The sequence below is a fragment of the Enhydra lutris genome, unplaced genomic scaffold, assembly GCF_002288905.1.
Source record: "Enhydra lutris kenyoni isolate GAN:26980312 unplaced genomic scaffold, ASM228890v2 scaffoldscaffold31, whole genome shotgun sequence".
NCBI classification, from domain to species: Eukaryota; Metazoa; Chordata; class Mammalia; order Carnivora; family Mustelidae; genus Enhydra; species Enhydra lutris.
Window position 1 is genome coordinate 19,807,807 of NW_019154115.1, and position 25,308 is coordinate 19,833,114.

At 55.0% G+C, this 25,308-nt stretch overlaps 1 protein-coding gene across 1 annotated transcript in view; it reads left to right on the top strand.

Annotated features, from left to right (window-relative positions):
- LOC111153179 (SMAD family member 3) overlaps positions 1 to 25,308 on the top strand; it is a 113,675-nt gene that overhangs the window by 80,569 nt on the left and 7,798 nt on the right. The window contains exons 2-6 of the mRNA XM_022512023.1: positions 10,145 to 10,338; positions 10,503 to 10,634; positions 11,993 to 12,067; positions 13,785 to 13,835; positions 23,283 to 23,495. Coding sequence (XP_022367731.1) covers positions 10,145 to 10,338; positions 10,503 to 10,634; positions 11,993 to 12,067; positions 13,785 to 13,835; positions 23,283 to 23,495 — 665 coding nt within the window. The remainder of the gene's footprint in view (positions 1 to 10,144; positions 10,339 to 10,502; positions 10,635 to 11,992; positions 12,068 to 13,784; positions 13,836 to 23,282; positions 23,496 to 25,308) is intronic.

Below are 25,308 nucleotides of genomic sequence, written 5' to 3' on the forward strand. Positions count from 1 at the left end.
GAGTCCTTCCGAAGAGGGAGACCTTCGGGCCCCTTCAGATGCAGTACAACAAAGAACATCTCACTGTGCTGGATTTCCCAGGGTGGGAAAGTAGAATTGTACACGTTACAGACTTTGTCAGTGCATTAGCGGGGAGCCTGGCTCCAGGGAAACCCTGCTTGGGGGAAGAGCCTCACTCTGTGTTCATTTGCTGGGTGGCCTGGAGATGCTCAGTCCACCATTCTGTGTCCTCAGCCACCAGAAGAAGGGATTGGACAAGATCACTCTCAAGTCCCAGCTGTGGGTAATTCTCTACAGTGGGTTTTCAGGTTTTTAGCTGACATGGGACACATTGTTCCCTGAATGTTGTGCCTCTGTGCTTTGTCCCCCACAGCCAGGAGACTCTGCATAACACCCCCCCCCCCAATCCCCAGGCAGAAATTCTGCCCAGAACAAAGGATGCTTTGATTTCAGCTGTGTTTGTCAAAGGAAATGGATCCTGGGTAGACCCCCAAATCCACTGACCCTCTCAGCAGCAGGTTTTTCTGGGCTTTTTGCATTTGCTGCACTCTCATAGCATTTCCAGGGCCGTCTGTGGCACAGAAGAGAGGAAAGTGTGTTCTGATGTTGGCATGGTAAGGAGCAGCAGAGAGCAGGGCTCTCAGGCATTCTACTCGGCCCAAAGGCCTGACAGAACCAGTGCTCGGGGCCTTGTGAAGTCTCCAGAATGTTTTCTGCCTTCTTGGATGGTCTCCTGAGTGAGCACCTAACCCAAAGCCGAAGTCACTCAAGCCTTGCTTTTAGTTTGTACCAGGAAAACAAAACAGAAAGAAAACTCACATAGATGGCAAAGCTCAAGAAAAGTGTAAAGATTTTATTGCATGTGAGTGGTCTCGTAGTTCGTGGCTGGCTGGATTGTCGTCGAAGGGAGGAAGGGGAGGCCTCATCCCACTAGTGTGGGAAGGGAATGCAGCGCATGGTCAGAGCACATGGACCCGACCTGTCAGTCACAGCATTTGTGTTGAGGGAAGTGTGGGTGTGGGTTTGTGGTATTAACTGGTAACCCCAAGATGGGAAATAACCCCTTCTTCCTACACTAAGATATAGCAGATATTTTGGCGGGGAGGAATGTAAAGGTAGAGAAGAGATTGAGATGCTGTGGATACCAGAGGTTTGGGTTTGAGGTTAATGGGCTAAATGAACCACTTCAAAAAAAGAGCAGTAGTTGAGAAATTGTGGTAAGTTCCCATTTAATTCAAATGGGCTCTGAAAGCCTAGAGAAGGTTGTCCTCCACAAATAAAAATGAAGTCCTTCTGAGATGGTTACGTCTTCTCTCTGTGTCCTCTTCAAGGTCAGGAAAAAGCCATGATGCCCCATTTAGAGTTACAGAAAAGAGTGTCACATTGTCTGACTTCACTTTGTATTAACCCCGGGGCCTTAGCAAAGTTGGGAAACCTTGTCAGCGCTCTATTTCTCCATCAGGATGTGATGATAAGGATACTTGCAGGTGTAGCTGGAAGACCACTGGTGGCGTATCAGTCGGCTAGCGTTGAGTAACAAACACTCCAGAAGCTTAGGTCAAAACAGCCATCTTGGTGCTGAGGTGGGCTTCTGTGGCTCACCTGGGCTTGGCGCCTTGTGCAGGTTTGGCTCAGTCTGCTCCCCCTGTGTGAGAGCCTGGGCCCAGGTGGGGGGCAGCAGCTTTGCCGGGGGAAGCTCTTCTCGAAGCAAGGTAGAAGAAGACAAGCAGAAGCGCACAATGGCTCTTGACCTTTTTGCTCTTGTTCCCTGGGCCAAAGCTAGTCCATGGCAGAGCCCAAAGTCAAGGGCCTAGGAAGTTCACTATACCCATGGGAGGAGGAGCAGTGGAGCCATCTAGTTAAGGGCATAGATATAGAGAAGGTGGCTAACTCATTCTGAGACCAGCACGGTGCCTGGCATACAGTAGTAGCAGTGATAACTTCTATCACTGGTATTACTGTTGTGACTCAAGAGGCAGGTCCAAAAAAGAAAGCTTATCTCTGGAAGAAGCTGGAAAGGTTAGTATCACGTGTGTTTAAACAAAATCGATTTTCACTGAACTAGGATAGTGTTAACAAATCTACTTTTTGTTCACTTGTTCGGCTGCTGCCTGGCCTGTGGGAGGTATGCGGTCAGTATTTGCTGGTTGGTAAGAGGCCCGTTTCCCTGAGAGGCATGCAAGCGTAGAACAGCAGAAAAAGCCCCATTGACCCTCCCTCTCCTGAACTTCTCAGCGCTGCCCTGAGTTTGAATCCCGGGTCCGTCCTGCGCAGGTACAGGACTTGGACAAGCCCCTTCAGTTCCGAGCTAGGTGGAGGCTGGGCAGACCCGGGGTGTTGCCATATTTTGTATTCTCACATAATAGCAGTGTACCTGGCTCACAGCTCGTGCAGAATCGATCTTGGCGTGTTTCTGGAACTTACGTGCTGTGCTCCCAGTCTTTTGCGGGACCCCTATATCCAAATCCTCCCGTACTTTGTGGGGGCTCCCAGGTGGCTGTGCATTGCAGATCACTGGTGACAGAGGCTGTGAATGGCTCGTGGCAGGCAGTGGGCCCAGTCCCACCCTGTCCCCCAGGAGCACTATGGCAGACTCTGCCTTGCCGTCAGCTCTGGTCTCTGGCATGTCCACGTCCTTGGCTCTGGCTCCCACCACCATTTTGGGACACTTCACGGGTCCCACTTGGAGCCAATGGGAGGAAACCTAATTTCCTGCCACAGGAAATGGTTCGGCTGGTGAAGAATATATTTAAGGATTAAAACCTCTGTCAGGGGAGCTGGAGACGGTTGCTGGAGAAGGACTTGGAGGTCTCTCATTAGGAAGCCACTGGGTGTGGGAAGAGATCTCCGTCATAAACGGGGAGGAGGCCCAGAGGCCGGCTCCTGGGACAGTGCTCTCAGCCTCAGCCACTGGTTTGGGGCTACAAGGAAGGGCTGGGTCAGGGGGCAGAGTGGGTCGTAAACAGGCCCTCTTTTGCAACAGAGCATGTTCATGGTGTAACATCAGCTTGGAATTGAGACCTATTTATTGGATTTACCTAATATGGGACCGGTGCCCCGTGAGCTCGGGAGGGCGTATACGGGACACATCCGCTAAATCAGATCCAGCCTCTGAAACGCCTGATTCACTGTTCTGACTGTGGCAAGCATCAGGGAGGATTTCGAGTGGGACGGAGGGAATGGGATGGAGAATTAACACCGCCAGGGCTGGTTCTGGGCAGCCCAGACTCTGAACCAAGAGGAGTAGCAGCCAATGCCTGAGAAGAAGTGAATGGCCCTGAAGCAGCGGCATGGACCAGATGACTTCTGGAAAATCCTGCCAAGCCAGGCCAGTGGTCATGTGCTCGTGAGCTGGAGAGTCTGACCATCTCCCCGCCATTGGGGCGCAGCCTGGCAGCCAAGAGGGTTTTTAGCGGCAGCTTGGTACAGACTGTGTGATCCCAGGCGAGGAGCCTGATGTCTCAGACATCATACCAGTGTACTATCCTCACAAGCCTGGCCTGAGCCACACTGCCTCCCCCCCACGGTTCCCCCACCCCCTGCACAGCACTGTGGGGGTGCTGCTCTGAGCAGAGGAGCACAGAAGACTTGTAGACATCAGCAGCACCGGGCTAAACAAAGCCATGGTCCCGGATGTCCAAGCCGGGGAGGGGGCTGGGGTTTCTGAGCGCCCTCCTATGCACGTCGCCAGATACTGTCCCGGCGATCGAAGTTAACAAAAGCCGAAAACAATACTGAAGGTAGGACACCTTGATTGTGTCCAACTCTCTCCCAAAGGCATTCTGCACTGAGGATCCATGGATCTTTCTGGCAATTGAATGAAGGGGTTTACATTTCTGGTGGTAAAAAATTAAGACCAAGACCTGAAGCAATTTGATAAAGTTTATACAGTCCTCGAGCACAGTCAGTTTTTGAATCCAGGTTTATCCAAGTCCAAAGCCCCAAAGCTCTTGCCTTTTCTTTCTTTCTTCTTTCTTTTTTTTTTTGAATAATGGTGTCACCGACGTACAACAAACTGCATGTATTTAAAGTGAACAACTTGAGAAATGTTGCCATCTGTCTACACCTGTGAAGCCGCCTGTGCTGTAAAAATAGTCCACATAACCTTTAGCCCCTCATCTGCCCCCACTCCCGTCCCTTTGCCCCACCCCCAGGCCACCGCTGATCTGCTTTCCGTCACTCTGGAGAAGCTGGCATGTTTCCTTTAAGTCACTCCGTCATGGGGCAGAAACCGAGTCCTGGCTGGCTTTCGCGCAGCATAACTGTTTTTAGATTTGTCTGTGTTGCATGTATCGATCGTTTTTACGGCTGAGGAGCGTTCCTAGGTGTGGATGGATCCCGGTCTGCCTGTCTGTTCACCTGCTGAGAAACACGGGGTGACTTCCAGTTTGGGGCTCTTCCTGGTAACGTGGCTGGGAACGTTCGCACACAAGTCTCCTAACGGACAGATGCTTTCACTTCTCCTGGGGGAGGAAGCTCTTAGTGGGATGGGGGGATCGTGTGGGAAGTTGATGGTTTGAACTTTTGAGGAACGATTTTGAACTTCCAAACTGTTTTTCCAAAGTAGTTACACCGTGATCTATGCCCACCAGCAACGTCTGCAGCACAAGGCGCTCCCTGCCCTCACCAGCCTGTGGCCCGGCCCTTAATTGTAGCCGTTCGGACAATTACGAAGGGTTGTCTCATCGTGGTTTCAATTTGCACTTCCCTAATGACTAGTGGAGTCAAGCATCATTTCATGTGCCTCATTTACCATCTTTATATCTTTTTGTGGCATGTCTGTTCAATTCCTCTATCTGTTTTTGTTTTTGCAGTCAGGTTGTTTGTTTTCTTAATACTGAGTCTTCGGGGTTCTTGATCTAGTCCAGAAGCAGGTCCTTTGTCAGATGGAGGCTTTGCAGATATTTTCTCCCAACTTGCGGCTTTTTATTCTCTTAACGATGTTGTTCAAAGACCAGGAGCTTACATTTCGATGACAGTCCGATGGGTGAGCTTTGTTTTTTTAGCAGAATATGCTTTGGACGTGGTGGTGTGTGAGCCACATGGGCCTGGCCCAAGGCCACCAAGATTCCTTCTTGTGGTTGTAGTTTCAGGCTCTGTATTAGGACCCATCTCCATTAATTTTTGTGTAGAGTGCAAGGCGTAGGTTGAAGGTCATTTGTCTCGCATACGGATATCCAGTTGTCCTGGCACTGTTTGTTGAACAGACAATCCTGTCTCTACTAAATGGTCTTTGTCGTTTGTTGAACATCAGCTGTCCATTTACACGTGACTATTCCTGGGCTCTGTTAGACTCCATTGATGTGTTTCTCAGTGGTTTGCCGTTATCACACTGCCTTGGTTACTGGGCTTTCCTTGATTTCTAAAAACTGGCAAATCATGTATACAATGGGAAAACTCAGGTCTTTCCAGAATTTTAAACTTATTTTTATTATTTATGTATTATTATTATTTCCAAGAGGGCTTTTTTTGTTGTTTTTTTTTTGTTTGATTTTGAGCAGTGTGGGGGCGTATGGAGAGGGACAGGCAGAGGGAGAGAAAGAATCCCATCAGACTCCACACCCAGCACAGAGCCCAACGCGGGGCTCGATCCCACAGCCCATGAGATCATGACCTGAGCCAAAATCAGGAGCTGCATGCTTAACCGACTGAGCCACCCAGGCGCCCCCTAAGTGTTTTTTATAATAGTTTGTAAATGTTCTGGTTTTAGGATTATAATATCTTGTCTCCCTGAGAGTAGTTTTCGTTTCATTTTGTTTGAAAGGTTCTCTGCTCCCTGCGTTGTCTGAGACTTCCTTTTTCTCCCCCACTTACTTCGGTCCCTGTGCCTCTTGTTGGAGGCTTTTTTTAAATGGTTGAGGCTTCTGGCTGTGCGTTCGTATTTACGAGTGAAGCAGTAAAAAGCAGATTGAATGCTCTGTGTTTGACATTGGCACGTGAGCCCCCCTGTAGGGTGAGCTGGCAGGAACAGGGCCATTTTGTTGGGGGTTCCCCAAATGTCAGTATTGCGTGTCTTGCAGGCTGGGCTGTTTAATGTCTCCAACAGGTGGGGTGGGGGGGGGGGACGTGCCTGCCTGTCACCATCCTGGGTACCGCGTGAGCAAGAGACGGTCGACAACATCCTGTTTCCAGCCCTCGCCTGACCCTAGCTGTGCCGTCGTGGTCCCATCTGGAGCCCTGCTCTCCAGTTCATTTTCTGCAGAGAGCAGACCTGTTTCTCACTAGTTGGGGGGCTCAGGGAGGCGAGCTGACCTGCCTGTCTCTTCCATAGACTTTCAGGCTATCCTCCTGTTTTTGGCCTCATCTTGAGAAGTGCATGGTGCCCCCAATTCCCAAGTCTTTCCCAGGTTCTGAGAAGCAAATGGAATCCCTTTTGTTGGGTTCCTCTGAGAGGTGCCTTGGTTTCCGCTCACTCCACTCTGAAGTCGGTTCCCACTTGGCCGGCTCTGAGTGAGTTTGCGTGCTTCTCCTACTGGCTGTCTTGGGCAGGACAGAGGTAGACGGATTCTTTCAGTTTGTTGTAGGTGATGGAAGTACATTTCTTCCCCTCCCTTCCCCCTTCATCCATTCCTCACCCCTCCCCTTCTCTCTTCCTTCCCTCCACTACCTTCTTCTACCCACTCCCATACCCCCTCCCCTTTACTGTCTCTCCTCCTTTCTCCCCCGTCTTTCCTCTCTCTGGAGCCTTCTATGCCATAATCCTTTGGGAAGACAGCCGAGCACTTTATCTTTGAGAGGAAACAGCCATGAAATGCAGAAAGGAAGAGATGAGGGGCGAGCAGACTGAGGTTCTCGACCTACAAGTGCAGTGCACCTGTCCTCCTTTGCCACCTCGATGCCCCTTCCTGTCCCTCAGCGGCAGAAACCTGTAGCTACCCCATCAGAGCCCACCTCACATGCAGACATTGTCCCCGTCAACCTGTATCGTGTCAGAGCTGCACATCTGCGTGGCCGTCCCATGTGTGCCCTCTCCGTGCCCTTTTCCCCCTCACAGGTCCCTGAGCAGGTGTGAGTTCTCGGGTCCAGTCCTATCTCTGGGGGGTGAGCTGCCAGCCGAGAGTGTCCTGGTTCTGGGGGTTTCTGATGTCAGGGCTGTGTGTGAGGGTCTGTCCTCCTCAGGAGCGCCCAGAGCATCCTGTCCCCTCCCCCTTCTCTTCCTAAAGGCTCTGGCCCAGATACAGAGTTGCCAGGAGCTTCAGCTCATGCTCTCTTTCTGGGGCCGTCTGCCCCATGGAAACCGAGACCCTTCTCTTGTGTTACCCCCCACCGCCCCTACTCTTGCCCTGTGTTATTGTTAGCTTTAAAACAAGAGTGCCATCCCCTTCAATCAGCTAGGTGGGGGCTGAGGGGCCCTCTCCATAGCCCCAGCCCTCCCTCACTGCCCACCTGAGCCTTTCTCCAGGGCCACCCCTGGAAGAGGCCGCTTGGTGTTCAGCTGGCTCTTAGCTTGGACTTTTTTCAAACACCGAGTGACCGTGGCCGCTGTCCTCATCTGCAGGCACTCGGTGGCTTTGCAGGAGAACAGGAGCAGCTGAGTAATACTCTCTCCACTTATCCCTTCCCACCCTCCCTTTCTCTCCTCCACAGCCTGGTCACTCACCCCATTGCCCCAGGGCTGCTGTCCCGTGGAGAGAGACTGCTAGTGCTTCTAGTGGACACTGAGCTGTGGGGGGTGTGGGGGCGGGGGATTTGGATTTTCCAGACGAAGTAGCTGAGAGTCCCAGAGACCTCATGACTTGCCCAGGGTCTCCCAGCTGGGAGAGGAGAGCCTCTTGTTGACCCCAGGTCGCATGACTCCATATCCTATAGTCTTCCTTCTCTGCCTCAGGGGGTGGGGGCGGTGGTGGGGAGGGTGGGGTGGTGGGAGGTGAGTCCCAGGCTGTCCTCTCTCGCTCTGCCTGGTAATTACTGTTTTTTGGCTGAAGGGGTTCCTTGGTTCAAGCCCCACGGGAGGGAGGTAATTATATCCTTGGAGATGCTCTTCGTCAGCAGCTACTTGTCAATCCCTGTAACTAAGTCTTGCTCTGACCTTTGTCCCTTCCCCATTCCCAGGCCAGGGGCTTAGGGAGTTTGATTGGATTCCTGTTTCTTTCCCCTCAATGGGTGCTTCTGGTTGCATCTGGCTTGTCCCTCCCTCACGGCTTGCCCTTGGGTTCTGTTTAGCCAGGCAAACGGGTGCCCTCAGCCCTGGGTGGGGGCCGAGGGCAGGGAGAGCTTGTGAACTCTTCTCCACTGGCCCCACCCAGCTATTAAGGAAAGTTGCACCCACTGAGCGGTGGGATCCTAGCCTGGGCCTTCTTGTAGGGAAAGTCGTCCCGCCATGTACCTCTTTATTCACATGTACCGCCAAGTCACTGTCCACTCCCACGGTCCCCGGTCTTGTCCGGGCTGCCAAGTCTCACGGGGCCAGTCTTGTGCACACACATGTGTGCTGAAAACATCTCAGCTGAAACATCTCAGGGACTTCCTTGGCTTTTAGGAAGAAGGTTGAACCTTTTATCACGGCTCCCAAGGCCCTGCAAGGCCAGCCTTGCCCGCTCCCCTACCTCATCTTACACCCAGTTCTCTCCCTCTCTCCTCTCCAGTCACTCTGGCCTTCTTTCTGTTCTCCCTCCTTACCATAATTTCCACCATCACAGGGCCTTTGCACATGACCTTCCCCTTACATGGAACGCCCTCCTCCCATGCACCTTTGCCTGGTTAGTTTTCCTTGTCCTTTGGACTTTCAGGCCAACCATCCCCACCCCAGAGGCACCCTGTCCAGCCCTTTAGTAAAACAAGGTCCCCGGGGTCATGTGCTCCCTGCACTTTGCCTTCAGAATCCTTGCACGGTTGGTGATTGTAGCTGCGTAGAATGATTTTATTAATATTTGTCTTGTCCATTGGACTGGAGGCTCATGGGATCAGGGACCACTCTGTGGTCTGTTTGACTATGACATCTCTTCCCATCCCACTGTGTCCCCCGTGCCACACGTAGTAGGAGCTCATAAAAGGTCTGTTAAAGAAAGGACTGTGTGAACAGGATCTCCTCACCTGTAGGACACTGGGCGTCATCTTCAGAAGCCTCCCATGTCCCTGCCTTACTCTTGGCAGGGATTGAAATTGCACCTGCCACTCCCGGGCTCCCAGCAGGCAGGCCCGGCGCCCCCGCTCTGCCTTTCTTCTCCTGCACTTCACTGGGGGGGTTGTGAAGAGGAAGAATCTGACTTAGTAGGTTGGGGAAGCCTCTGAGAGTCTGCCTTTTAACCCACTTCCGTGGCCCCGTGCTGCTTGTCAGGGCCCACGCTTTGGCCTGGCCTGAGAGGTGGGGGCGTCGGGTCACCACAGAAGACATTGTTTGCACAGGGAAAGGCCCCTTGGCTGTGGTGTTTGGTCCAGCCAGGCGGGGGACAGTTGCAGAACTCAGCCTGGTGTAGAGCTGGAGACTCCCTTTCTCCTCAGCTCCAGCTGGAGGCTTCAGGCCTTGGCTCTGAACTAGGAGCACTCTGTGGACAGTGACACCCGGGTGACACCCTCAACCAGAATGGGGTTCCTGAGAGGTTGCCGCTGTAGGCTCTTACCATTTGAAATCCCCTTCCATTGCCCTCTTTCCTTCCCAGCTCTTCACAAATAGCAGCTAGAAGGGAGAGGGGTTTTCCCGTTTTTTTCTGATGTGGGGGGAGGGGCTGCGTATTGGGAGGGGTTAGATGCAGCCTGTGCTTCGTCACTTCCACATCCCTGTGGTCCTCACACATGCACATACCTCAAGAACTCCCATTTTCTTGCTCAGGCCTGAGCCCCTCTGCACACCTCAGCCCGGCCCATGGACCTGCTCAGAGCACGAGTCAAGTGCCATTCCCTTCATATGGGGGGGGGGGGCGAGGGCTGGAGAACTCACCCCAGGGCTTGGTGAGGTCAAGGTCCACCCTGCCAGCCCGGGGAGGCCCTTGGCCTTCCTTAGTGGGCCTCTGTGTTCCTCTCCTGGGACCCCTGCCAGCCCTAACAGGATTCTCTGGTCCTGAGGCCCTGTGCAGCTCAGAGAAATGGGGCAGGGGGGCTTCCTGAGGCTGGGCCAGCTAGCTCCCAGGAGCAGCAGTGTGGGCCGATGTCAGGGAGCACATCAGCCCAATCCACTCCGCTTTTCCTCTTCGCCCCATCTGCACAGGTCCCTGGATGGCCGCCTGCAGGTGTCCCATCGGAAGGGGCTCCCCCATGTCATCTACTGCCGCCTGTGGCGATGGCCCGACCTGCACAGCCACCACGAGCTGCGGGCCATGGAGCTGTGTGAGTTCGCCTTCAACATGAAGAAGGATGAGGTCTGCGTGAATCCCTACCACTATCAGAGGGTAGAGACCCCAGGTAGGCGCCCCCCCACCCCCCGGGGTTCTGCAGCTATCTGCCAGATGTCTCCTTCCCCTTCATGGGGAGGGGGCGGGTCCACCGTGCCTGTGGGCCAGCGACACTAGGAGGGCTTTGGTGCCAGCCCAGCCTTGACACTGACCCACCTCTGCTCTTCTGGACAGTTCTACCTCCTGTGCTGGTCCCACGCCACACAGAGATCCCGGCCGAGTTCCCCCCGCTGGACGACTACAGCCATTCCATCCCCGAGAACACGAACTTCCCTGCGGGCATCGAGCCCCAGAGCAATATTCCAGGTAGGTGCCGGGGTGTGTAGGCCACCAGGGGCCCTGCCTCCCATCCCCGCAACTACCCCCAGCGGCTCAACTGGCCCCCTTGGCCCCGTCCCCCCGCACACAGCGCTGGCCCAAGGGCCCCTGACTCAGAACCGCACACCCATTGGGAGAGGACCCGTGGCCTTGGCTCCCCGCTCACTAATGATGCTTTTCTTGGCACGGAGGAGCGGCGGCGTGACCCTTCCGCCCGGGCTCGGTGCAGTCATTTATTTTGGAAGCGGAAATAGCAACGTTGTGTTTCTCTCACCGCCCTCGCGGCCGAGGCTGGAGTTTGGGCAGGATCCCCTGACGGTCTGGGGGCCTGCAGAGCCGTGGGGGAACCGAGGGCCGGGCGGCCAGTGCGGAGAACCGGGGCCCTAAGTAAGTAAGCTTGGTGGGGGGACTGCAGCCTGGGCGGGAGCTGCTGCCCGCTGGAGTCCCGCGGGAGTTTTTACTGTGAGCGGGGAGAAAGTGGGCTCAGCTGTCAGAGTGCAAATGTTTTTAGAAGCCCCTCATTTACATGCAAATAAGGTGTGAATCACCAGCCCTGGGGCGTCCAGGAAAACTGCTTGTCGGTGCTTGGGCTGGTCTCAGTGGCAGGAATCCTACCGCCTGCTTTTCCGAGAGCCAGAGCGCTCTGGTTGGAGGGAGCCTCTCACCCTGAGTGAGTTAGCGCAGTGCTGAGGTTGACCACAGGCCTGTGCGCTGGGGCAGAGCGTTCCAAGAGACCCCTTTACAGACCCAGCCTTTCCAGGTCCTTCACAGGTGGCGCTGGTCCCTGGCGGTAGGTCACTGTGTTCACTGAGCAAACCTTAGAGAGCTCAGTCACCGTCCAGGGTCAGAGAACTAGATCACAGTCATTGCTGTCAGTGAACTTGCGGCCACCCAGGGAGGCCAGGACCGCATCTAGAGGGACGACAAAGACCAAGGTGTCCCTGCAGGAGTAGACAGCAGAGCCAACGGGCACCATGAGACGGTTGCCCTTGGGAGGACAGAGATGGGCAAGACTGAGGCAAGTCCACTGCCTCCTTGGAGGGGTGGGCTTACACCTGACCTTCCAGGATGGGGAGCACTTAGTCTGGTAGAGGCTCTCGGAACAAGCATGTCAGTCTAGGGAGTCAGGGCTGCGTGAACAGAGGTGGTCCCCATCCAGATGAGGAGCCAGGGGTCGATGGGTGTGATGATCACAGGATCCAGGAGACGGTGACCTTGCCCCCGGGGCTGAGTTCCTGCAGCACCTGCCTTGGGCAGAGTAGCGTGACTGTGTGATGTGTGTAGCAGGGTTCTCCAAGCCAAACACTGGAGGCCGTTTAATGAACCGCCTTCCTTCTGATTCCCAGAAACCCCACCCCCTGGCTACCTGAGTGAAGATGGAGAGACCAGTGACCACCAGATGAACCACAGCATGGATGCAGGTCAGTCTTAATCCTGTCTGAGTGCGTGTCTCTCCTCCATCCCTCTATCCCTCCAGCCCTCTCTCAGGCATTTACAGAGCAACCTCTGTGTGCCGGGTGCTGGGGATAGAGGAGTGAGTCTGAGCTGCTCCCAGCCTGAGAGGGAGACAGCGGGCATTGATCTGCCTTGTGCCCCTAGGGCGTGGGGCGCAAGTAGGGAGGCCCTGGGGGCAGAGCAGTGCCTCACAGTGTAGGTCTCTCTCTCTCTATTTTTTAAAGATTTTATTTATTTATTTGACAGAGAGAGATCACAGATAGGCAGAGAGGCAGGCTGAGAGGGGGAAGCAGGTTCCCTGCTGAGCAGAGAGCCCGATGCGGGGCTTGATCCCAGGACCCTGAGATCATGACCTGAGCTGAAGGCAGAGGCTTAACCCACTGAGCCACCCAGGCGCCCCAGTGTAGGTGTCTCTTGAGTTGAGTCTTAGACCTGGGCAAGTGTTGGCCAAGTCGTCGGGGCAGTCAAAGGGTATGCCAGGCAGAGTCCTGGGGCACATGGGCAGGACAGCCTTGTGCCTTCCTGGGACGAGGAGAGCTCAGTGTGGCTGGAGAGTGGGGAGAGGCGGGAGGACAGTCATTCGGGGTTTGGGAGTGGGCAGGAGTCCCCTTGGGCTGTAGGCAGAGTCCCCCCTCCCCCCCTGCCTGCCCTGCCCTGAGGTGTTGCTGGTAGTCCACTGGCGGAGGTGGGCTCCATCACCCAAGATCGGGAGAACCCACACAGAGGCAGGGTCTTTGCTGGGGGATCTGCGTGTAGTGACCAAACGTGATTGAGGTGTTCCTGTCAAGAGGGACCCAGCCCCTCTGTCTCCAGATGTCCTGCGTCATTTGTTATGGGACCAAATTGGCTCCCGGAACCAAAGCCCACCTGCCAGCCACATAGACTGCGGTCTCGCTGGGTGTGTGGTGGGGTGAGGAGGAGCAGGAGCCGAGCGGATGTCCGTCCCGACAAGAGCGGGCATGCGGGGGCCACACAGAGCCATGGTGGGAGACAGAGCTGGCTGCCCTCGCATGCGGCCCAGGGGAGGGTGTGCGATTCCAAGAAGCAGGAAGGAGACGTGCCCATTCGCCATGAACCTAGTTGCCGGCTACCTAGCCTGGGCATCGTGGCACGTGGTGGGTGGCACACACCCCTCGAGTGGCGGGCGGCGCGGCCCCGGCTGGAATGCGCCGAAGGCCGCCTGTACTTGGTGCAGAGCGGCCACTGCAAGCTCGCAGCTGAGGTGCTGGCGGGGGGGCGTTGGCTGAGCAGCGGCTCCTCGCTCCTTTCTCTCCCCTCCTTGCTCTTCTTCCTGTGCGGTTGTCAAAACGGGCCGAAGAAGGGGGTCCGGGCACCGAATGAGCAGCCTGCCCCTTTCCCCCTCAGCTCTCGTTTCTCGGCCCCTCCCTGCCCTCCTTTCTGCCCCATTGTCTGTCTGCTCCTCTTTCCTCCTCTCCCCGCAATCAGGGTACCCGCGGGACCCTGTTGGGGGCGCCCATCGTCTGTCAGAGGTGGACATTGGGCTTCAGGGACCCCCGGCCCGTGGGTGGGGTCTCCGGCTTATACTCTGAGGTTATCTGATTATCCATCTGTGCCGCAGGCAAAGACTGGGACCCAGGAACTGGGTTGAGCTGGCGTTCAGTAATCCAGCTCTCCAAGTCAAGAATGTTCTATTAGTTCTCACAACTGTGTCTCACCTCGCAGGTTCTCCAAACCTATCCCCGAATCCGATGTCCCCAGCGCACAATAATTTGGGTAAGTATCTCCCTGTCTAGCAGCAGCCCTGGCTGGTGGCCGGTGTGGGGAGGGGGCCCTGAGCGTGAGGCTCTCTTCCCCACCCCCACCCCACCCCCACCATCAGCTGAGCTCAGCCCATCAGGTTTTTGGTTACAGTGATTCTGGGGTCACCCATGGAACAGAGTAACCTGAGAGCAGTGGTGGCAGGAAAAAGGTGACCATGTGCTGGGTTTGTATTTCCCCTGAGTGGCTGTCAGACGTGAGTGAATGAAAATCCCCCAAACCTTGTGCTCAGGAGCCGAGAAGCTGTGGTCAGCCAAGCACTCGTGTGTGGTTTGATGCAAAGCCACGGACGGCTGTGTGGACTCTGGCCCCCTGACTTCTGTTGACTGGTTTCAAGAGAGACTTAGGGTTTTATCCTAGTATTTCATCTTATAATTATGTACTTTTTAGTTTTATTTTTTTTTAAAGCTTAGTGTTTAAAAGAGTATTTACTTATTTGTCAGAAAAGAGACAGAAAACACAAGCAGGGTGGGGGGGTGGCAGAGGGAGAAGCAGACTCCCCCACTGAGCAGAGAGCCTGATGTGGGGCTCGATCCCAGGACCCTGGGATCATGACCAGAGCCGAAGGCAGATCCTCAACTGGCTTAGCAACCCAGGCGGCCCATGTGCCTTTTATTTGAAATAGCAAGATATAAGGAAATTGGGGGTGTGGGAAGGGTGAGCACAGTTGCCCCTCATCCCCTCACCCTCCCACACTGTTCTTGTTTTGTTATGGTCCTTCTGACGTTTGTGGATCAGGGGTCTGTATTAGTGCCTCAACAGCGGTGACCACAGTTGTCCACCCATTTTTTTTTCTTCTTCTTCCTTTGTAAAGGCATTTCCGTATTTAGATGCCCCCTCTCTCCTCTTGCCTTGTCTCCTGATGTTTTAGAGCAGGTGGACCATGATTTCTGTGGGAGGGCGGCTTCTGGGCTCCAGGAGCGCCCCTCCGCTCCTGAGTGGGGCCTGCTGAAAGGCTCAAGGCAAATGGAACTTCCACTCTGTCTTTATTGGGGGCTGTTTTTTTTTAATGTGCTGGTCTGGTAGTTTTGGGAAAATGTGAGTTTGATTTCGTTTGGGCCTTGACTGCTGGGGTTTGGTTTATGGCTCGGGAAAAGAAAGAGTTAATATCCAAGTTCCGTGAATGGGGTGGAGGTTGGTTTGGCTTTTATTCCTAGTTGTTTCCAGGCCTTGACTGATAGCATCAGATGAAGAAAAGCATTTAGAACCTCGGGAGATGCCTGAAACCCTTTCATAGAGGCTGACAAGTGGGCAGTGTGAAATGGGACTTTGGGCGAATCTGTTCTAACATCTTTGTAAAATAATATCACTGTGAGTGTTGGGCTTTGCAGAGGGAAGGTCACATTCCTGATGTGAAAGGACCGATTGAGTTATTAAAAACAAACTCTGAAGGCTAGAAGCTGTGTTAACACTTGAGAAATTAAAGGCCAGGATCTTGAACTCGACTCTGAGTTTCCAGCTTTGGAGGTTAGCTGGTTTAAATTTCATTTGGGGTCCGTTCTACTCCCCTGGCCCTTGGCCAAGGCAGCCCCGTGAGTCCGCAGACCCTGAGGCAGGCCCTTGCCTCGGAAGCTGTGCTGCTTCAGTGGTTCAGAATGAAAGCTGTCCCAGGTGGTAGCTTGCTGGGAATTTCCTTCTGGTTTGGGTAGACCAGGATGACAGGATGGTTTTTGAACTTGGACCTGGGGCAGGGGTGTCCCACGGACTCAGTTCTCCCTCTCTGCTGCCCCATTCCTCAGGCCCCTGGGGTGAGGGCTGAGAATGCTTCAGTCATTTCTCCAAAGGCTGGAATAGCCCCCAGGCCGGGTGGAGGGAGAGTGGGTGCCGGTGTGCTGGGAACACCTGCATGGGGGGGGACGAGTCAGCTCATGAGTCAGGGGCAGGACTCGTGGTGAGACATCAGTGTTTCCTGTCCACTTGTGGGGCCCCAGAACCACCCCCCCCCACCTTCACCTTTTCAAAACTCTTGGCTTCGTCCCCACCCAGAAAATCTCACGGACTCCAGGCATCCTCTCTGGAAGGGAAGGATGAAGGTGATGATGATGGCAAACATTTCTTGACAACTTAGTGGTTGGAGCGCTTCATGCACGTTAACCCAGGGTTCATAACCACCGCACATGACGGCAGTACTATGATTCTTCACTTGCCTGATTAGGAAGCCAAGGAGCAGGCTGGTCACCTCACTCCTGCCAAGTAAATGGAGAAGCTTCGAACTCAGGCCTTTGGGATTCAGAGCACGTGCTTCTGTCTGCAGCAGGACACGGTCTCACTGCGTTGTTTAGACCAGCTCCCCCGTCCTCACCTCCTCCTCGGGACAAAGCTCTAGCAGGGCACTTATTGGCGTTGAGGGCGGGTCTCGGGTTTAGGAGCCGGGGTGGGAGCCCTGCCCACCAGCCTTTCTCTTCCTTCCTCGTTGATGCCCCAGGAACTTCCTGCCAGTCCAGGTGGGGCGGGGGGTTCAAGGAGGACTCACAGACCCTGCCATCAAGATACTGTGGCCTTGTGGGGAATCAATAAGGCAGGAGTAAATGTAATTCTGAAATGAGAAGTAGGTGCAGTTGAAATAGCCAGAGGGTCCAAAGGAGGCAGTGATGGTGTCCCGGTGTGGACCTGCCCCCATGCTGGCCTGTGTCCCTGTGGAATTCATTCAGTCAGGTCTGCTGTGTTCCCAGTATGTGCAGATACTGGGAGTCCATGTGGGCATTCACAATCTGATGGGAGTGGTGGGAGGGGTCTCTGTCCCCCCGTGAGGCATTGTGCCAGACCTCAAGGGAGTAGGCAGAAGGGGAACTGTGTAGGCCAAGGAGGAAAGTGCCAGATCAGGTAGGAAGACCTCAGAGTCATGGTGACAGGTATGAGCTGGCCCCGGAAGGACAGGTGCGACGCTGGGAGGCAGAGAAGGAGGGAAGGACATCGCGGGTAGAGGGAAGGGCATGAAAGGGGAGGGGGAGCTCAGAGGACAGCCACTGTTGTGGTTGGCTGGGATGAGAGGGGCAGATGAGGCTGGTGATGCAGTGGGGGCACTGAGCAAAGAGCCTTGAATGCCACACTCAGTGGTTCCCTTCTTGCCTACGAATGAAGTCACTGGGGGAAGGGTGATTGCTTATCAGATGACAGCCTCATAAAGATTAACCTGGCCACTGTATAGAAGTTAAACTCTAGAGGAAATGGCTGGTGGCCAAACCCCAGCACCCCCCAGATTTAAAAAGAAAAACCTGCCCTTAGAAAGCTGTTAAACTGAAGGAGACCAAGATGAACGCTTTGGAGCGATGGCGGCGGGGCTGGGAGGGTCACTGAGAGAGGCCTCGGGCCTGAATCAGCAGGCAATTATTGACCAACTTTAACTGGGAAGCTGGTGAGGCAGGATGTCCAGGAGCCAGGATGGGCTTGGGCGGGAAGGTGGCAATGAATGGCCGATGTCTAACCGTGTCCAGGACACAACCAAGCTGTCCGGAGAGACGCCGGGGCTGGCCCTGCTGACTTTGGAAGCCATTAGCCTGTGGGCAGCCTTTCCCAAAGTGGGGTCAGGGAGACAGGGTTTTGTCATCACCGGAGTTTGGAAACCTGTGCCGTAAGCCCCCCATCCCACAACCCCCCCCCCCCCCGCCCTGGGCACCCAGGGCACTCACGTGGGAAGGCCTCTGAGCAGCCCTGTGGAAGGGAGGCCCGTTGGTTGGAGCCTTTCACCTCCGCATCTGAGCATTGCCGAAACACTTCGCTCTCATAATCTGTCAACCATCTGTAGGATCTCACCCTGGAAACTCTGACAGAGATCGGGCTGAAGTCCTGGGAGTGGATGAATTGGGAGAGGGAAACCCAGCTCGAGGAGGACGGAAGGCTAGAGAGGGACTGATGGGGTGCCCTGGGAGGGAGGAGGTTGGGGAAGAGGCTGAGGGTCAGGGGAGGGCTGGGTCCGGCAGCCAGAGCGGTGGGAGGCCAGTGAGCGTGGGAAGGAGAAGCCTTGAGGTGACGTCGGGAGTTTAAGTGCACCCTCGGAGCACCTGCGAGGAAAGGTGGGGGCTGAGGTCGTATGGGCAGGGCAAGTAAAAGGCAAGATGACAGTAGGGAAGGATGGGGACATCTCAGGACATTGGACTATTTCCTGCAAAGCAATTATGTGGGAAGAGAGGAAACAGAGGACATCTGGCTTGTTCCTCATTTCTTTCCCACTCCGGGCAAGAGACTGAGGCTCCTGCCACAGCGAGGCCACTCCTGGTGACTGGGGGCGGGGCCCAGATGAGTGACTGCCCGCCAGCTCAGCTCCTTGTCAGAGGCAGGCTCTGGGGAGACCCGGCAGTTCCGTCTTGCAGGGAAGGGATGTGAGCAGGTGACGAGCCTGTGCTTCCACATCATGCGCCATGAGTCACCTGGGCTTTCCTGAGCCCTGAAGTCAAGGATTGGGCCGAATGGAGGGGAAGGAGAAGGGAAGTGGGAAGAGGAAAAAGATAAGGAGCTAGACCCTGCCGGTGAGTAAGTGGTTCTTGCTTTAAAGGGAGACATTTGGGAAGGGGTCTTGACTGATGGAGAAGAGGTACCAGGGAGCACCTCCGGGATAGCGGCTACACTGGAGCTGGACCAGGTGACAGTTCCCAGAGCGCCTCTCGTGGAAGCTCTGAGGAGAGCTCCTCCCTGAAAGAGGCCGTGGTCCAGGTGACAGCCTGCCTGGTTCCAGGTGTCTTCCCGCTGCCACATAGAGCTCTTGCTATGGTCTCCTCAGGCTCTGATCTCCTCAAGCTAAAGAAATTCCAGGCGTCTTGATGACAGCAAGGCAGCCGCTGGTCTATGGCTGCAGCAAACTGGTCCTAGCTGGAAGAGCAGGGGGCTGCTGTCCGTGCACACCTCGTTTTGTTGTCCTCCCCCTTAAGGAGCTAGGTTGGAACTGGAGCCCCAGGTGTGGGGAGCCCGCCATCCTGGGCCTGAGGGAACTAACCTTGGGGGACACAAGTGGCTCTGACGCACAGAGTGGTGAGGGAATGTTCCAGAGCCTTGTGAGCCAGGGCTGAATGGTTGAGCTTGGGTCGATGAGGGGTGGGCAGCCCAGGCAGCAGGGACGGCAGGGACTGAGCTAGGACCGTGGGGGTGCCTGGGGACTAGAGCGTAGTGGCATCTCCAGGGCGGGAGGTCACACTGCCTTCCACAGGGGAGGAGGGCCCAGGCAGTTTGTTCACATTCTGACCTTTACCCTTTGTGACTCTGGTGCTTTGCCCACTCCTAGCTTTTGATTCATCATAGAAAGTTAATTTCCCCCTGCCATCCCCCACTCCTTTTCCTTTACCGGATTTAGATCTCTTGCACATGTTTTTAATAGGCGTCCCTTAATCCAAGCGTTGCCTTCTGGGTTTTATTCTGTTTTCTTTTCCTTAAACAAAACAGAAAGTCTATGCCAGCTTGGAATAGGGCTTAAAAGCGGAGCCAGCCAGCGCCGTCAGGCTGGTGGGGAGCCAGCTGTGAATGAAGTGCCCCACGCCCCTCGAGAAGTCTGGCTGATACCATGCTGGTGGGGGCAGGGGGCGGAGAGCGGTGGGAGCGGGAGGTTCCTGCCGCTCCAACACCTCTGCTCTAGGAAGAGCGATGAGCCCAGACACAGCAGTCTGCCCGGGAGCAGGGCCGTGTGCAGGGGCAGCCTTGGGCACACACCATGCTAGAGCATGCTAGGTGTGCCGAGTCGTGGCCTTGAGATGCAAAACTACTGTCAGGGAGGCAAGTGCCCTTAGCCCTGGGAGAGTCATCCTCTCACAGGAGCCTCTGTGTGGCATGTCTTCAGGTCCTTTGCAAGGAGCGATCTTATGCAAAATGGCCTCTGCATTTGTTGGAAGACTCTTGGAATTCAGGCTGGCTGGCTTGATGGATGTGGGAGGAGATTCAGGTTGCCACCTGATTTCTTAAAGATTTCTTTGGAGACTTAGGGCCAGGGCAAGCTTTGATTCCCCTGCAGAACTTCTCAGCATTGTCTGTATACAACCAGAGACACGTAGCATGTGATGTTCCCTTTTTGCCTTGTCTGCTAGGGAGCTCAGAGCCAAGCTGAGTGCTCTCTCAGTAACTATAACCCATGATTTTACTGTTTATAATGTTCTCATTTCCAGCATCCTGACTTTACATTTTTTTTGTACTTAACCATGATGTGGATAAATCTTTGGGTACAAATGAGGAAATAAAAATGAGGATACATGTGCTGTTTAAGAATAAGTTGCCGTTCAAGGGAGAACCCGGAGGTGGCGACCATACGTTTTGGTCTGCAGCTCCCTTTGCAGAGGTTCCTTGAGGAGGGGCAGCTGAGAGGTGCCGGGAGGGGCAGAGGTGAAAGGCACGGCTGGGTCTTAGGTGTTTCTGGAGACTTGTGACTACATGGCTGGGGGCACTGCCCCAGCTCAGTCCTGCTTCCAAACACAGGCCAGCTCATCCGAACAGCACTCAGGAAAATGGTACCCTTCAGACTTGGCCTTGGCCTGACTGCCCTGCCCTCCCCCACACCCCTAACTCCTCAAACTAGCATCTCTTTAATTATGTGTCAGGCTCCCGAGTCCAGCGTTTTCCACCACATTGTCCAGTGTGTGTCTGTAAGTTGCAGGGATGTTTAGATAAGGGCTCAGATCTGCTTGGGGGGCCTCTTGGGCCAGGACCCCAAGCCTGTCTCTGGTTCTGAGATGCCTCAAAGCCCACATTTCCCCTGAGTGGTTCCGGCACCATGCTACCCAGTGGGTGGCCTGTGGCTTTTCTTCTTTTGATGGGTAGGCTGTGCCAGGCTTCCTGGGAGCCAAGCTCTCTCTCTCTCCTGTCTGCACTAAACCCAGGGGGTCCTGGAAGGCTTTATGATTTGGGGTGAGGACTCTGTTCTGTACTTTGCTGGGGACGCCAAGGCCAGTGCAGAGCAGCCCCAGCTGCCTCTCCAGGCTGACCCCTGCCAGATGCACAGTGACCTGGATGGTCTGCACTAGGCGTCTTCCAGGAAAGTTGCAGTGGCTGTCCGGGCCGGGAGAGCTCACAAAGCAAGGCCAGCAGAGCCAGCCCCTGGGCAGTGGTGGTCGGCAGCCCCTACTCAGGACTTCTTGCCTCCGACGCGTTGTCCGACCCTTTTGAGTGCCTGGATTATACTTGGATTTCTTGGGGGTTTTTTTGTTTTTGTTTTTTTTTTAAGGTCGCCAAAGCAACATAGCTCACATTTTAGTGACCACATTGTTTAAAATACAGCTTATCTCATTGGAATGTCGGAGCGTGGAGTGACACCAGAGCCGGATGGGGCCCATGTGGCTCAACCCGACCTCCAGGGCCCAGGCCACAAGCCACGGTCGCCCCTGCCCCATCACTCCTCCCCTCCCCCATTAAAAGTAGCCCCTACAGTCTCTCATCTTCCCTGGGAAGAGAGGAGAGGGCCAAGGATGTTTTGCTTCCCCACAGTGGAGGCCGGGGCAGGAGCAGGACGTACTCAGGTTCTCTTACATCCTCAGTTCTAATCGTCAGCACCACGTATGGAATGCTTGATGCGTGCCCCGCGCTTTTGGGATTTCTCCCAGTCGGTCCGCAGACTGGGTGGCGTTGGTGAAGAGGGCCGCCCGTCCGTGGCTGTGGAGAGCCACGTGTCAAGCTGAAACCCTCAGAGCTGGTTTGGTTTGCTCACAGTCACACAGCCGATCCGTGTGGAGTGCCGAGTGCGTTCTGGGCCGCCTGGCGGTAAAGCCTGGGCTCCATAACCTAGCTAAATCTGGAAGGCCGTGGTCTCCACGCAGGGGCTCTTCTGCCCCTTCAAAGACAGCTGGCAGTGTCTGGAGCTGTTTTTCCTTGTCCCGGCTGGGGTGGGGGTGATGGATGTGTGCCACTGGCATTTAGTGGGTGCTGCTACACAGCCTATAACAGACGGGGCTCCCCCCCGCCCCGCCCAGTCCAAGGATTATTTGGCCCAAGATGTTGATGATGCTGGGGCGAAGAGGCTGATCTAGGTGTCCCAGCCCTCCCACGGACACTTTCTGGGCCTGTGCTCAGTGCAGGAATGTTACCGATCTGCATCTTCTCACACACGGGGTAGGTGTTCTCCTTCCCCTGAGAAGGGATCGTAGGCACAGACCCCACAAGTAGATCTGGGCCCTCGGCCCTGCAGGCCCCTCCCAGAACAGTTTCTGATTTTTTTTTTTTTCCTCTTGTGCTTCACACATTTCCAAAGGCCTGGTGAGCAGATTTCCCCGTGGGTTCTCACTCCAGGCATTGAGCTGGGGTCTCTGGCCAGGGCTCAGCGCTGGCACGGTGAGCCTTTCCTCTCCCTTGTACCCGATCCCGCAGATGCACCCTAAGTACTCAGGGGACTCCAAATATATTTAATATCAGGCTGGAGGTCTAAGACGGAGAAGTGAGAAGGGGCAGGGCCTCCTTGGTTCTCCAAGAGGGAGGTGGATTCACATAGGCAGTGAGGGGGGTCAGGATGATACTCCACCCCATGTTGGGGCCGTGTGGGGCAGGGAGGCTGGACCGGAGTGTTGGGGAGTCCTGTTACGATGCTGCAGCACTGATGGCAGGGAGGAAGGACGGGGGCCTGGCCCAGGGCCAATCATGGACCCAATGGGGTGTTAGAGATGGTGCAGGGAGGAGGGCCAGGGGCCCGGACAGGTGTGGACTAGGGTGGCCGGAGGTGACAGGAAGGTGAGGGAGTTCCAGGAAAGATGATGGGGGGATTGTGTAACGGGGAACCTCTATTTCAGGGTTCCCAACTCTTATTAGAAAGAGAACTGGTGTCTCCCAAGATGGCAGTTTTGCTTTGAGGAGCCCTTGGTTGAGACCACAGGACAAATGGAGAATTTCTTTTAGGTGGCTTTGTGTCTTAGCCATCCTGACAGACAGCACATGGAGACATTTGGAAGATCATTTCTATAATAGCTGTGGGTTCACTCTGTGGACCATGCGCATGTGGTCGGAGGCCCAGCGCCCTGTGGGCCCCCCCACAGCCTGGGCTTTGCCAGCCTTGTCATCTTACAGGCTCGGAGTGCCTGAGACCAGGCAGAGCCGAAAGCTGAAAGCCCCTCTGGAGGCCAACAGGCCAGGAGGTGGCCATGTGGGTGGCATGGCCACCCCTGGGGAACCTGCCGGGCCTGTTCAGCAGGCTTGCCCAGGTGCTGGGTGATGCCTGGCCCTCCTTGAAGACAGCACGAACCCAAGGCCAGCCAGGCAGGACGGGGCCCTTTATGAGCTAAGACTAAATGAAAGCGGCAAGGCAAGTGGAGAAGCCCTTTTCCAAACGCTAGAGTACTTTATCACATTGGATCCCGCAGGCTTCGGTAGAACAAGGCACGAGGTCTGGGGATTGTAACACCCTCGGAGAGGTACAGAAATAGCCTTGCGGAGCAGCCAGGGGAGCTCGCTGGGGAGCAGGCGAACTGGGGGCCCCTGACCCAGTAGCCTGGCTTGTCTCCCCAGACCTGCAGCCTGTCACCTACTGCGAGCCGGCCTTCTGGTGCTCCATCTCCTACTATGAACTGAACCAGCGCGTTGGGGAAACATTCCACGCCTCGCAGCCTTCCATGACCGTGGATGGCTTCACCGACCCCTCCAACTCGGAGCGCTTCTGCTTGGGGCTGCTCTCCAATGTCAACAGGAACGCGGCCGTGGAGCTCACGCGGAGGCACATCGGTAAGGGCACCTCATCCACCCCCCCTCCCCACCCCCAGCGGCTAAGCAGCCTGGGCCCAGAACCCACCTGCCCCTCCTAACCCCCCTCCCCCCTCCACTGTGCTGTACCTTCTGCTGGGACCTGGGGAAAGGACCCACTTCCCCAGCCAGCCCCCGAACTCTGTATTGCCCTATTTAGGGGCTAGGCCAGAAAAGTTCACATTGCTTGGTCACTCCCGTTCGAAAACACAGATTAAGTCTGAAGAGGGGAAACCCAAGGACGAAAACACTCACTTGAGGGGATAAAAATGGCAAATCTATGAAAAGGGCAATATGTGTGATTATCTTAATAAACATACCCCTAAAGGACTGACTGCTAGGTGGAGAGGTAGGTAGTTTCCAGAGTGATCTTTTATTAATTTCATATAGGCTGCCACAACCTTCTAATACCCAGAACATACTTAAGAGACCACTTTGTTTATGGAAGAGGGAGCTGTGTGTGTGTCACCTGGATATTCATAGTTTGGGGATCCTGAGTCCCTCAGAAGACCCTGGAGATGGTATAATAGGGTATGGGCAGTCCAGAGCCCCTGAGCTCCAGGGCAAACCCCGGAGCTGGGCAGGGCACCAGCGGGTCTGGTCCTAAGTGCACCAGAGCACCCTTGATCTTGTCCATATCATATCTTGAGTTTTCACGGAAAATTTCATTTGAAGAGAGGATTTTATGGTTAAAAGATGAAATGGGAAGCCATGGGTCTGGGCCTGGGTTCTCGTTCTCCAGGGGAACAACTGATGCCCACGGGAGAGCAGAGCCTTGCTGAGGCCACACCGTGAGTGTGACCTAGTTGGTGACAAGCAGCCCCCTGCCACTGAGCCCTCAGCCTTACCAGACAGCATCCATATTTGTTTTACGTTAAAAAAGATGGGTCCTGAGTGGCATCCATAGGTGTTTACTTATTTTCCTTATGCTTTTCTATATTTTAAAAATAGTGGTTCAGAAACTACCAAAACAAAACACATTTTTGTTCTTTTTGTCGGGGTCTTTCCATCTCTGCCTCTGCTCTTGACAGACAATCCAGCGGCCCCTCTTTGTGGACCCCGAGTCCCCCCACACCCCTCGTGTGTCGTGCCAAACTAAGGAGAAAGGGGCTCTGGGGCCATCATGGGACGAGGAGGCAGAACTCCCAGCGGCCCCCTAGTTTCTGTCCCACTTGACCTCGTGCCTGTAGAATCTGGCTCCGTCTCCAGCCCTCTGGGCCTCTTCCCCAGAAGCGGCAACAGAGGCCGTCCCGTGCGGAAGAGAGCCTCCCCGGGCTGAGAGCAGCACTCATGTCAGCGTGTTTACGTAACTGCTTGCTCGGCTTGCAGAGCCAACTTAAAAATAATTTCTGTCCATCTGGAATGGATTTAAGAGATGGAGGAAAAGTGAATGACAGAAACCTATGGAATGTTTTAGAAAAATGCACAGAGGGGAGAAGGTACGGGGGTGGCATGAAGCCATCCCTGTCATGAAGGGCCCCTGGGATGTCTGCTGAATGAGTTTCTGTTGTAGCTCCCACTCAGTGGGCGCTGTGTGGGGCTCGGCCGCCCTGTGAGGTGCGTGTGAGTGTCGCCCATCTTCCGAAGAGACAGACGCTCAGAGGCGGAGGAACTTGATGTTGGCCCATGGCTTGTCTGTGGCCAAGGCCGTCATGCAGGCTTAGCCCATGCCCCTTCCCTGCGTCACTGGCCGCCCCGCATTCAGGGACCCGGTGTCACCCCCACACCCCCTGCGGGTTTAAGCTTGGGCTCTGGGTCCTGTTTGTCCGGTGAGGCTGGCGGGGAAGCAGTCACT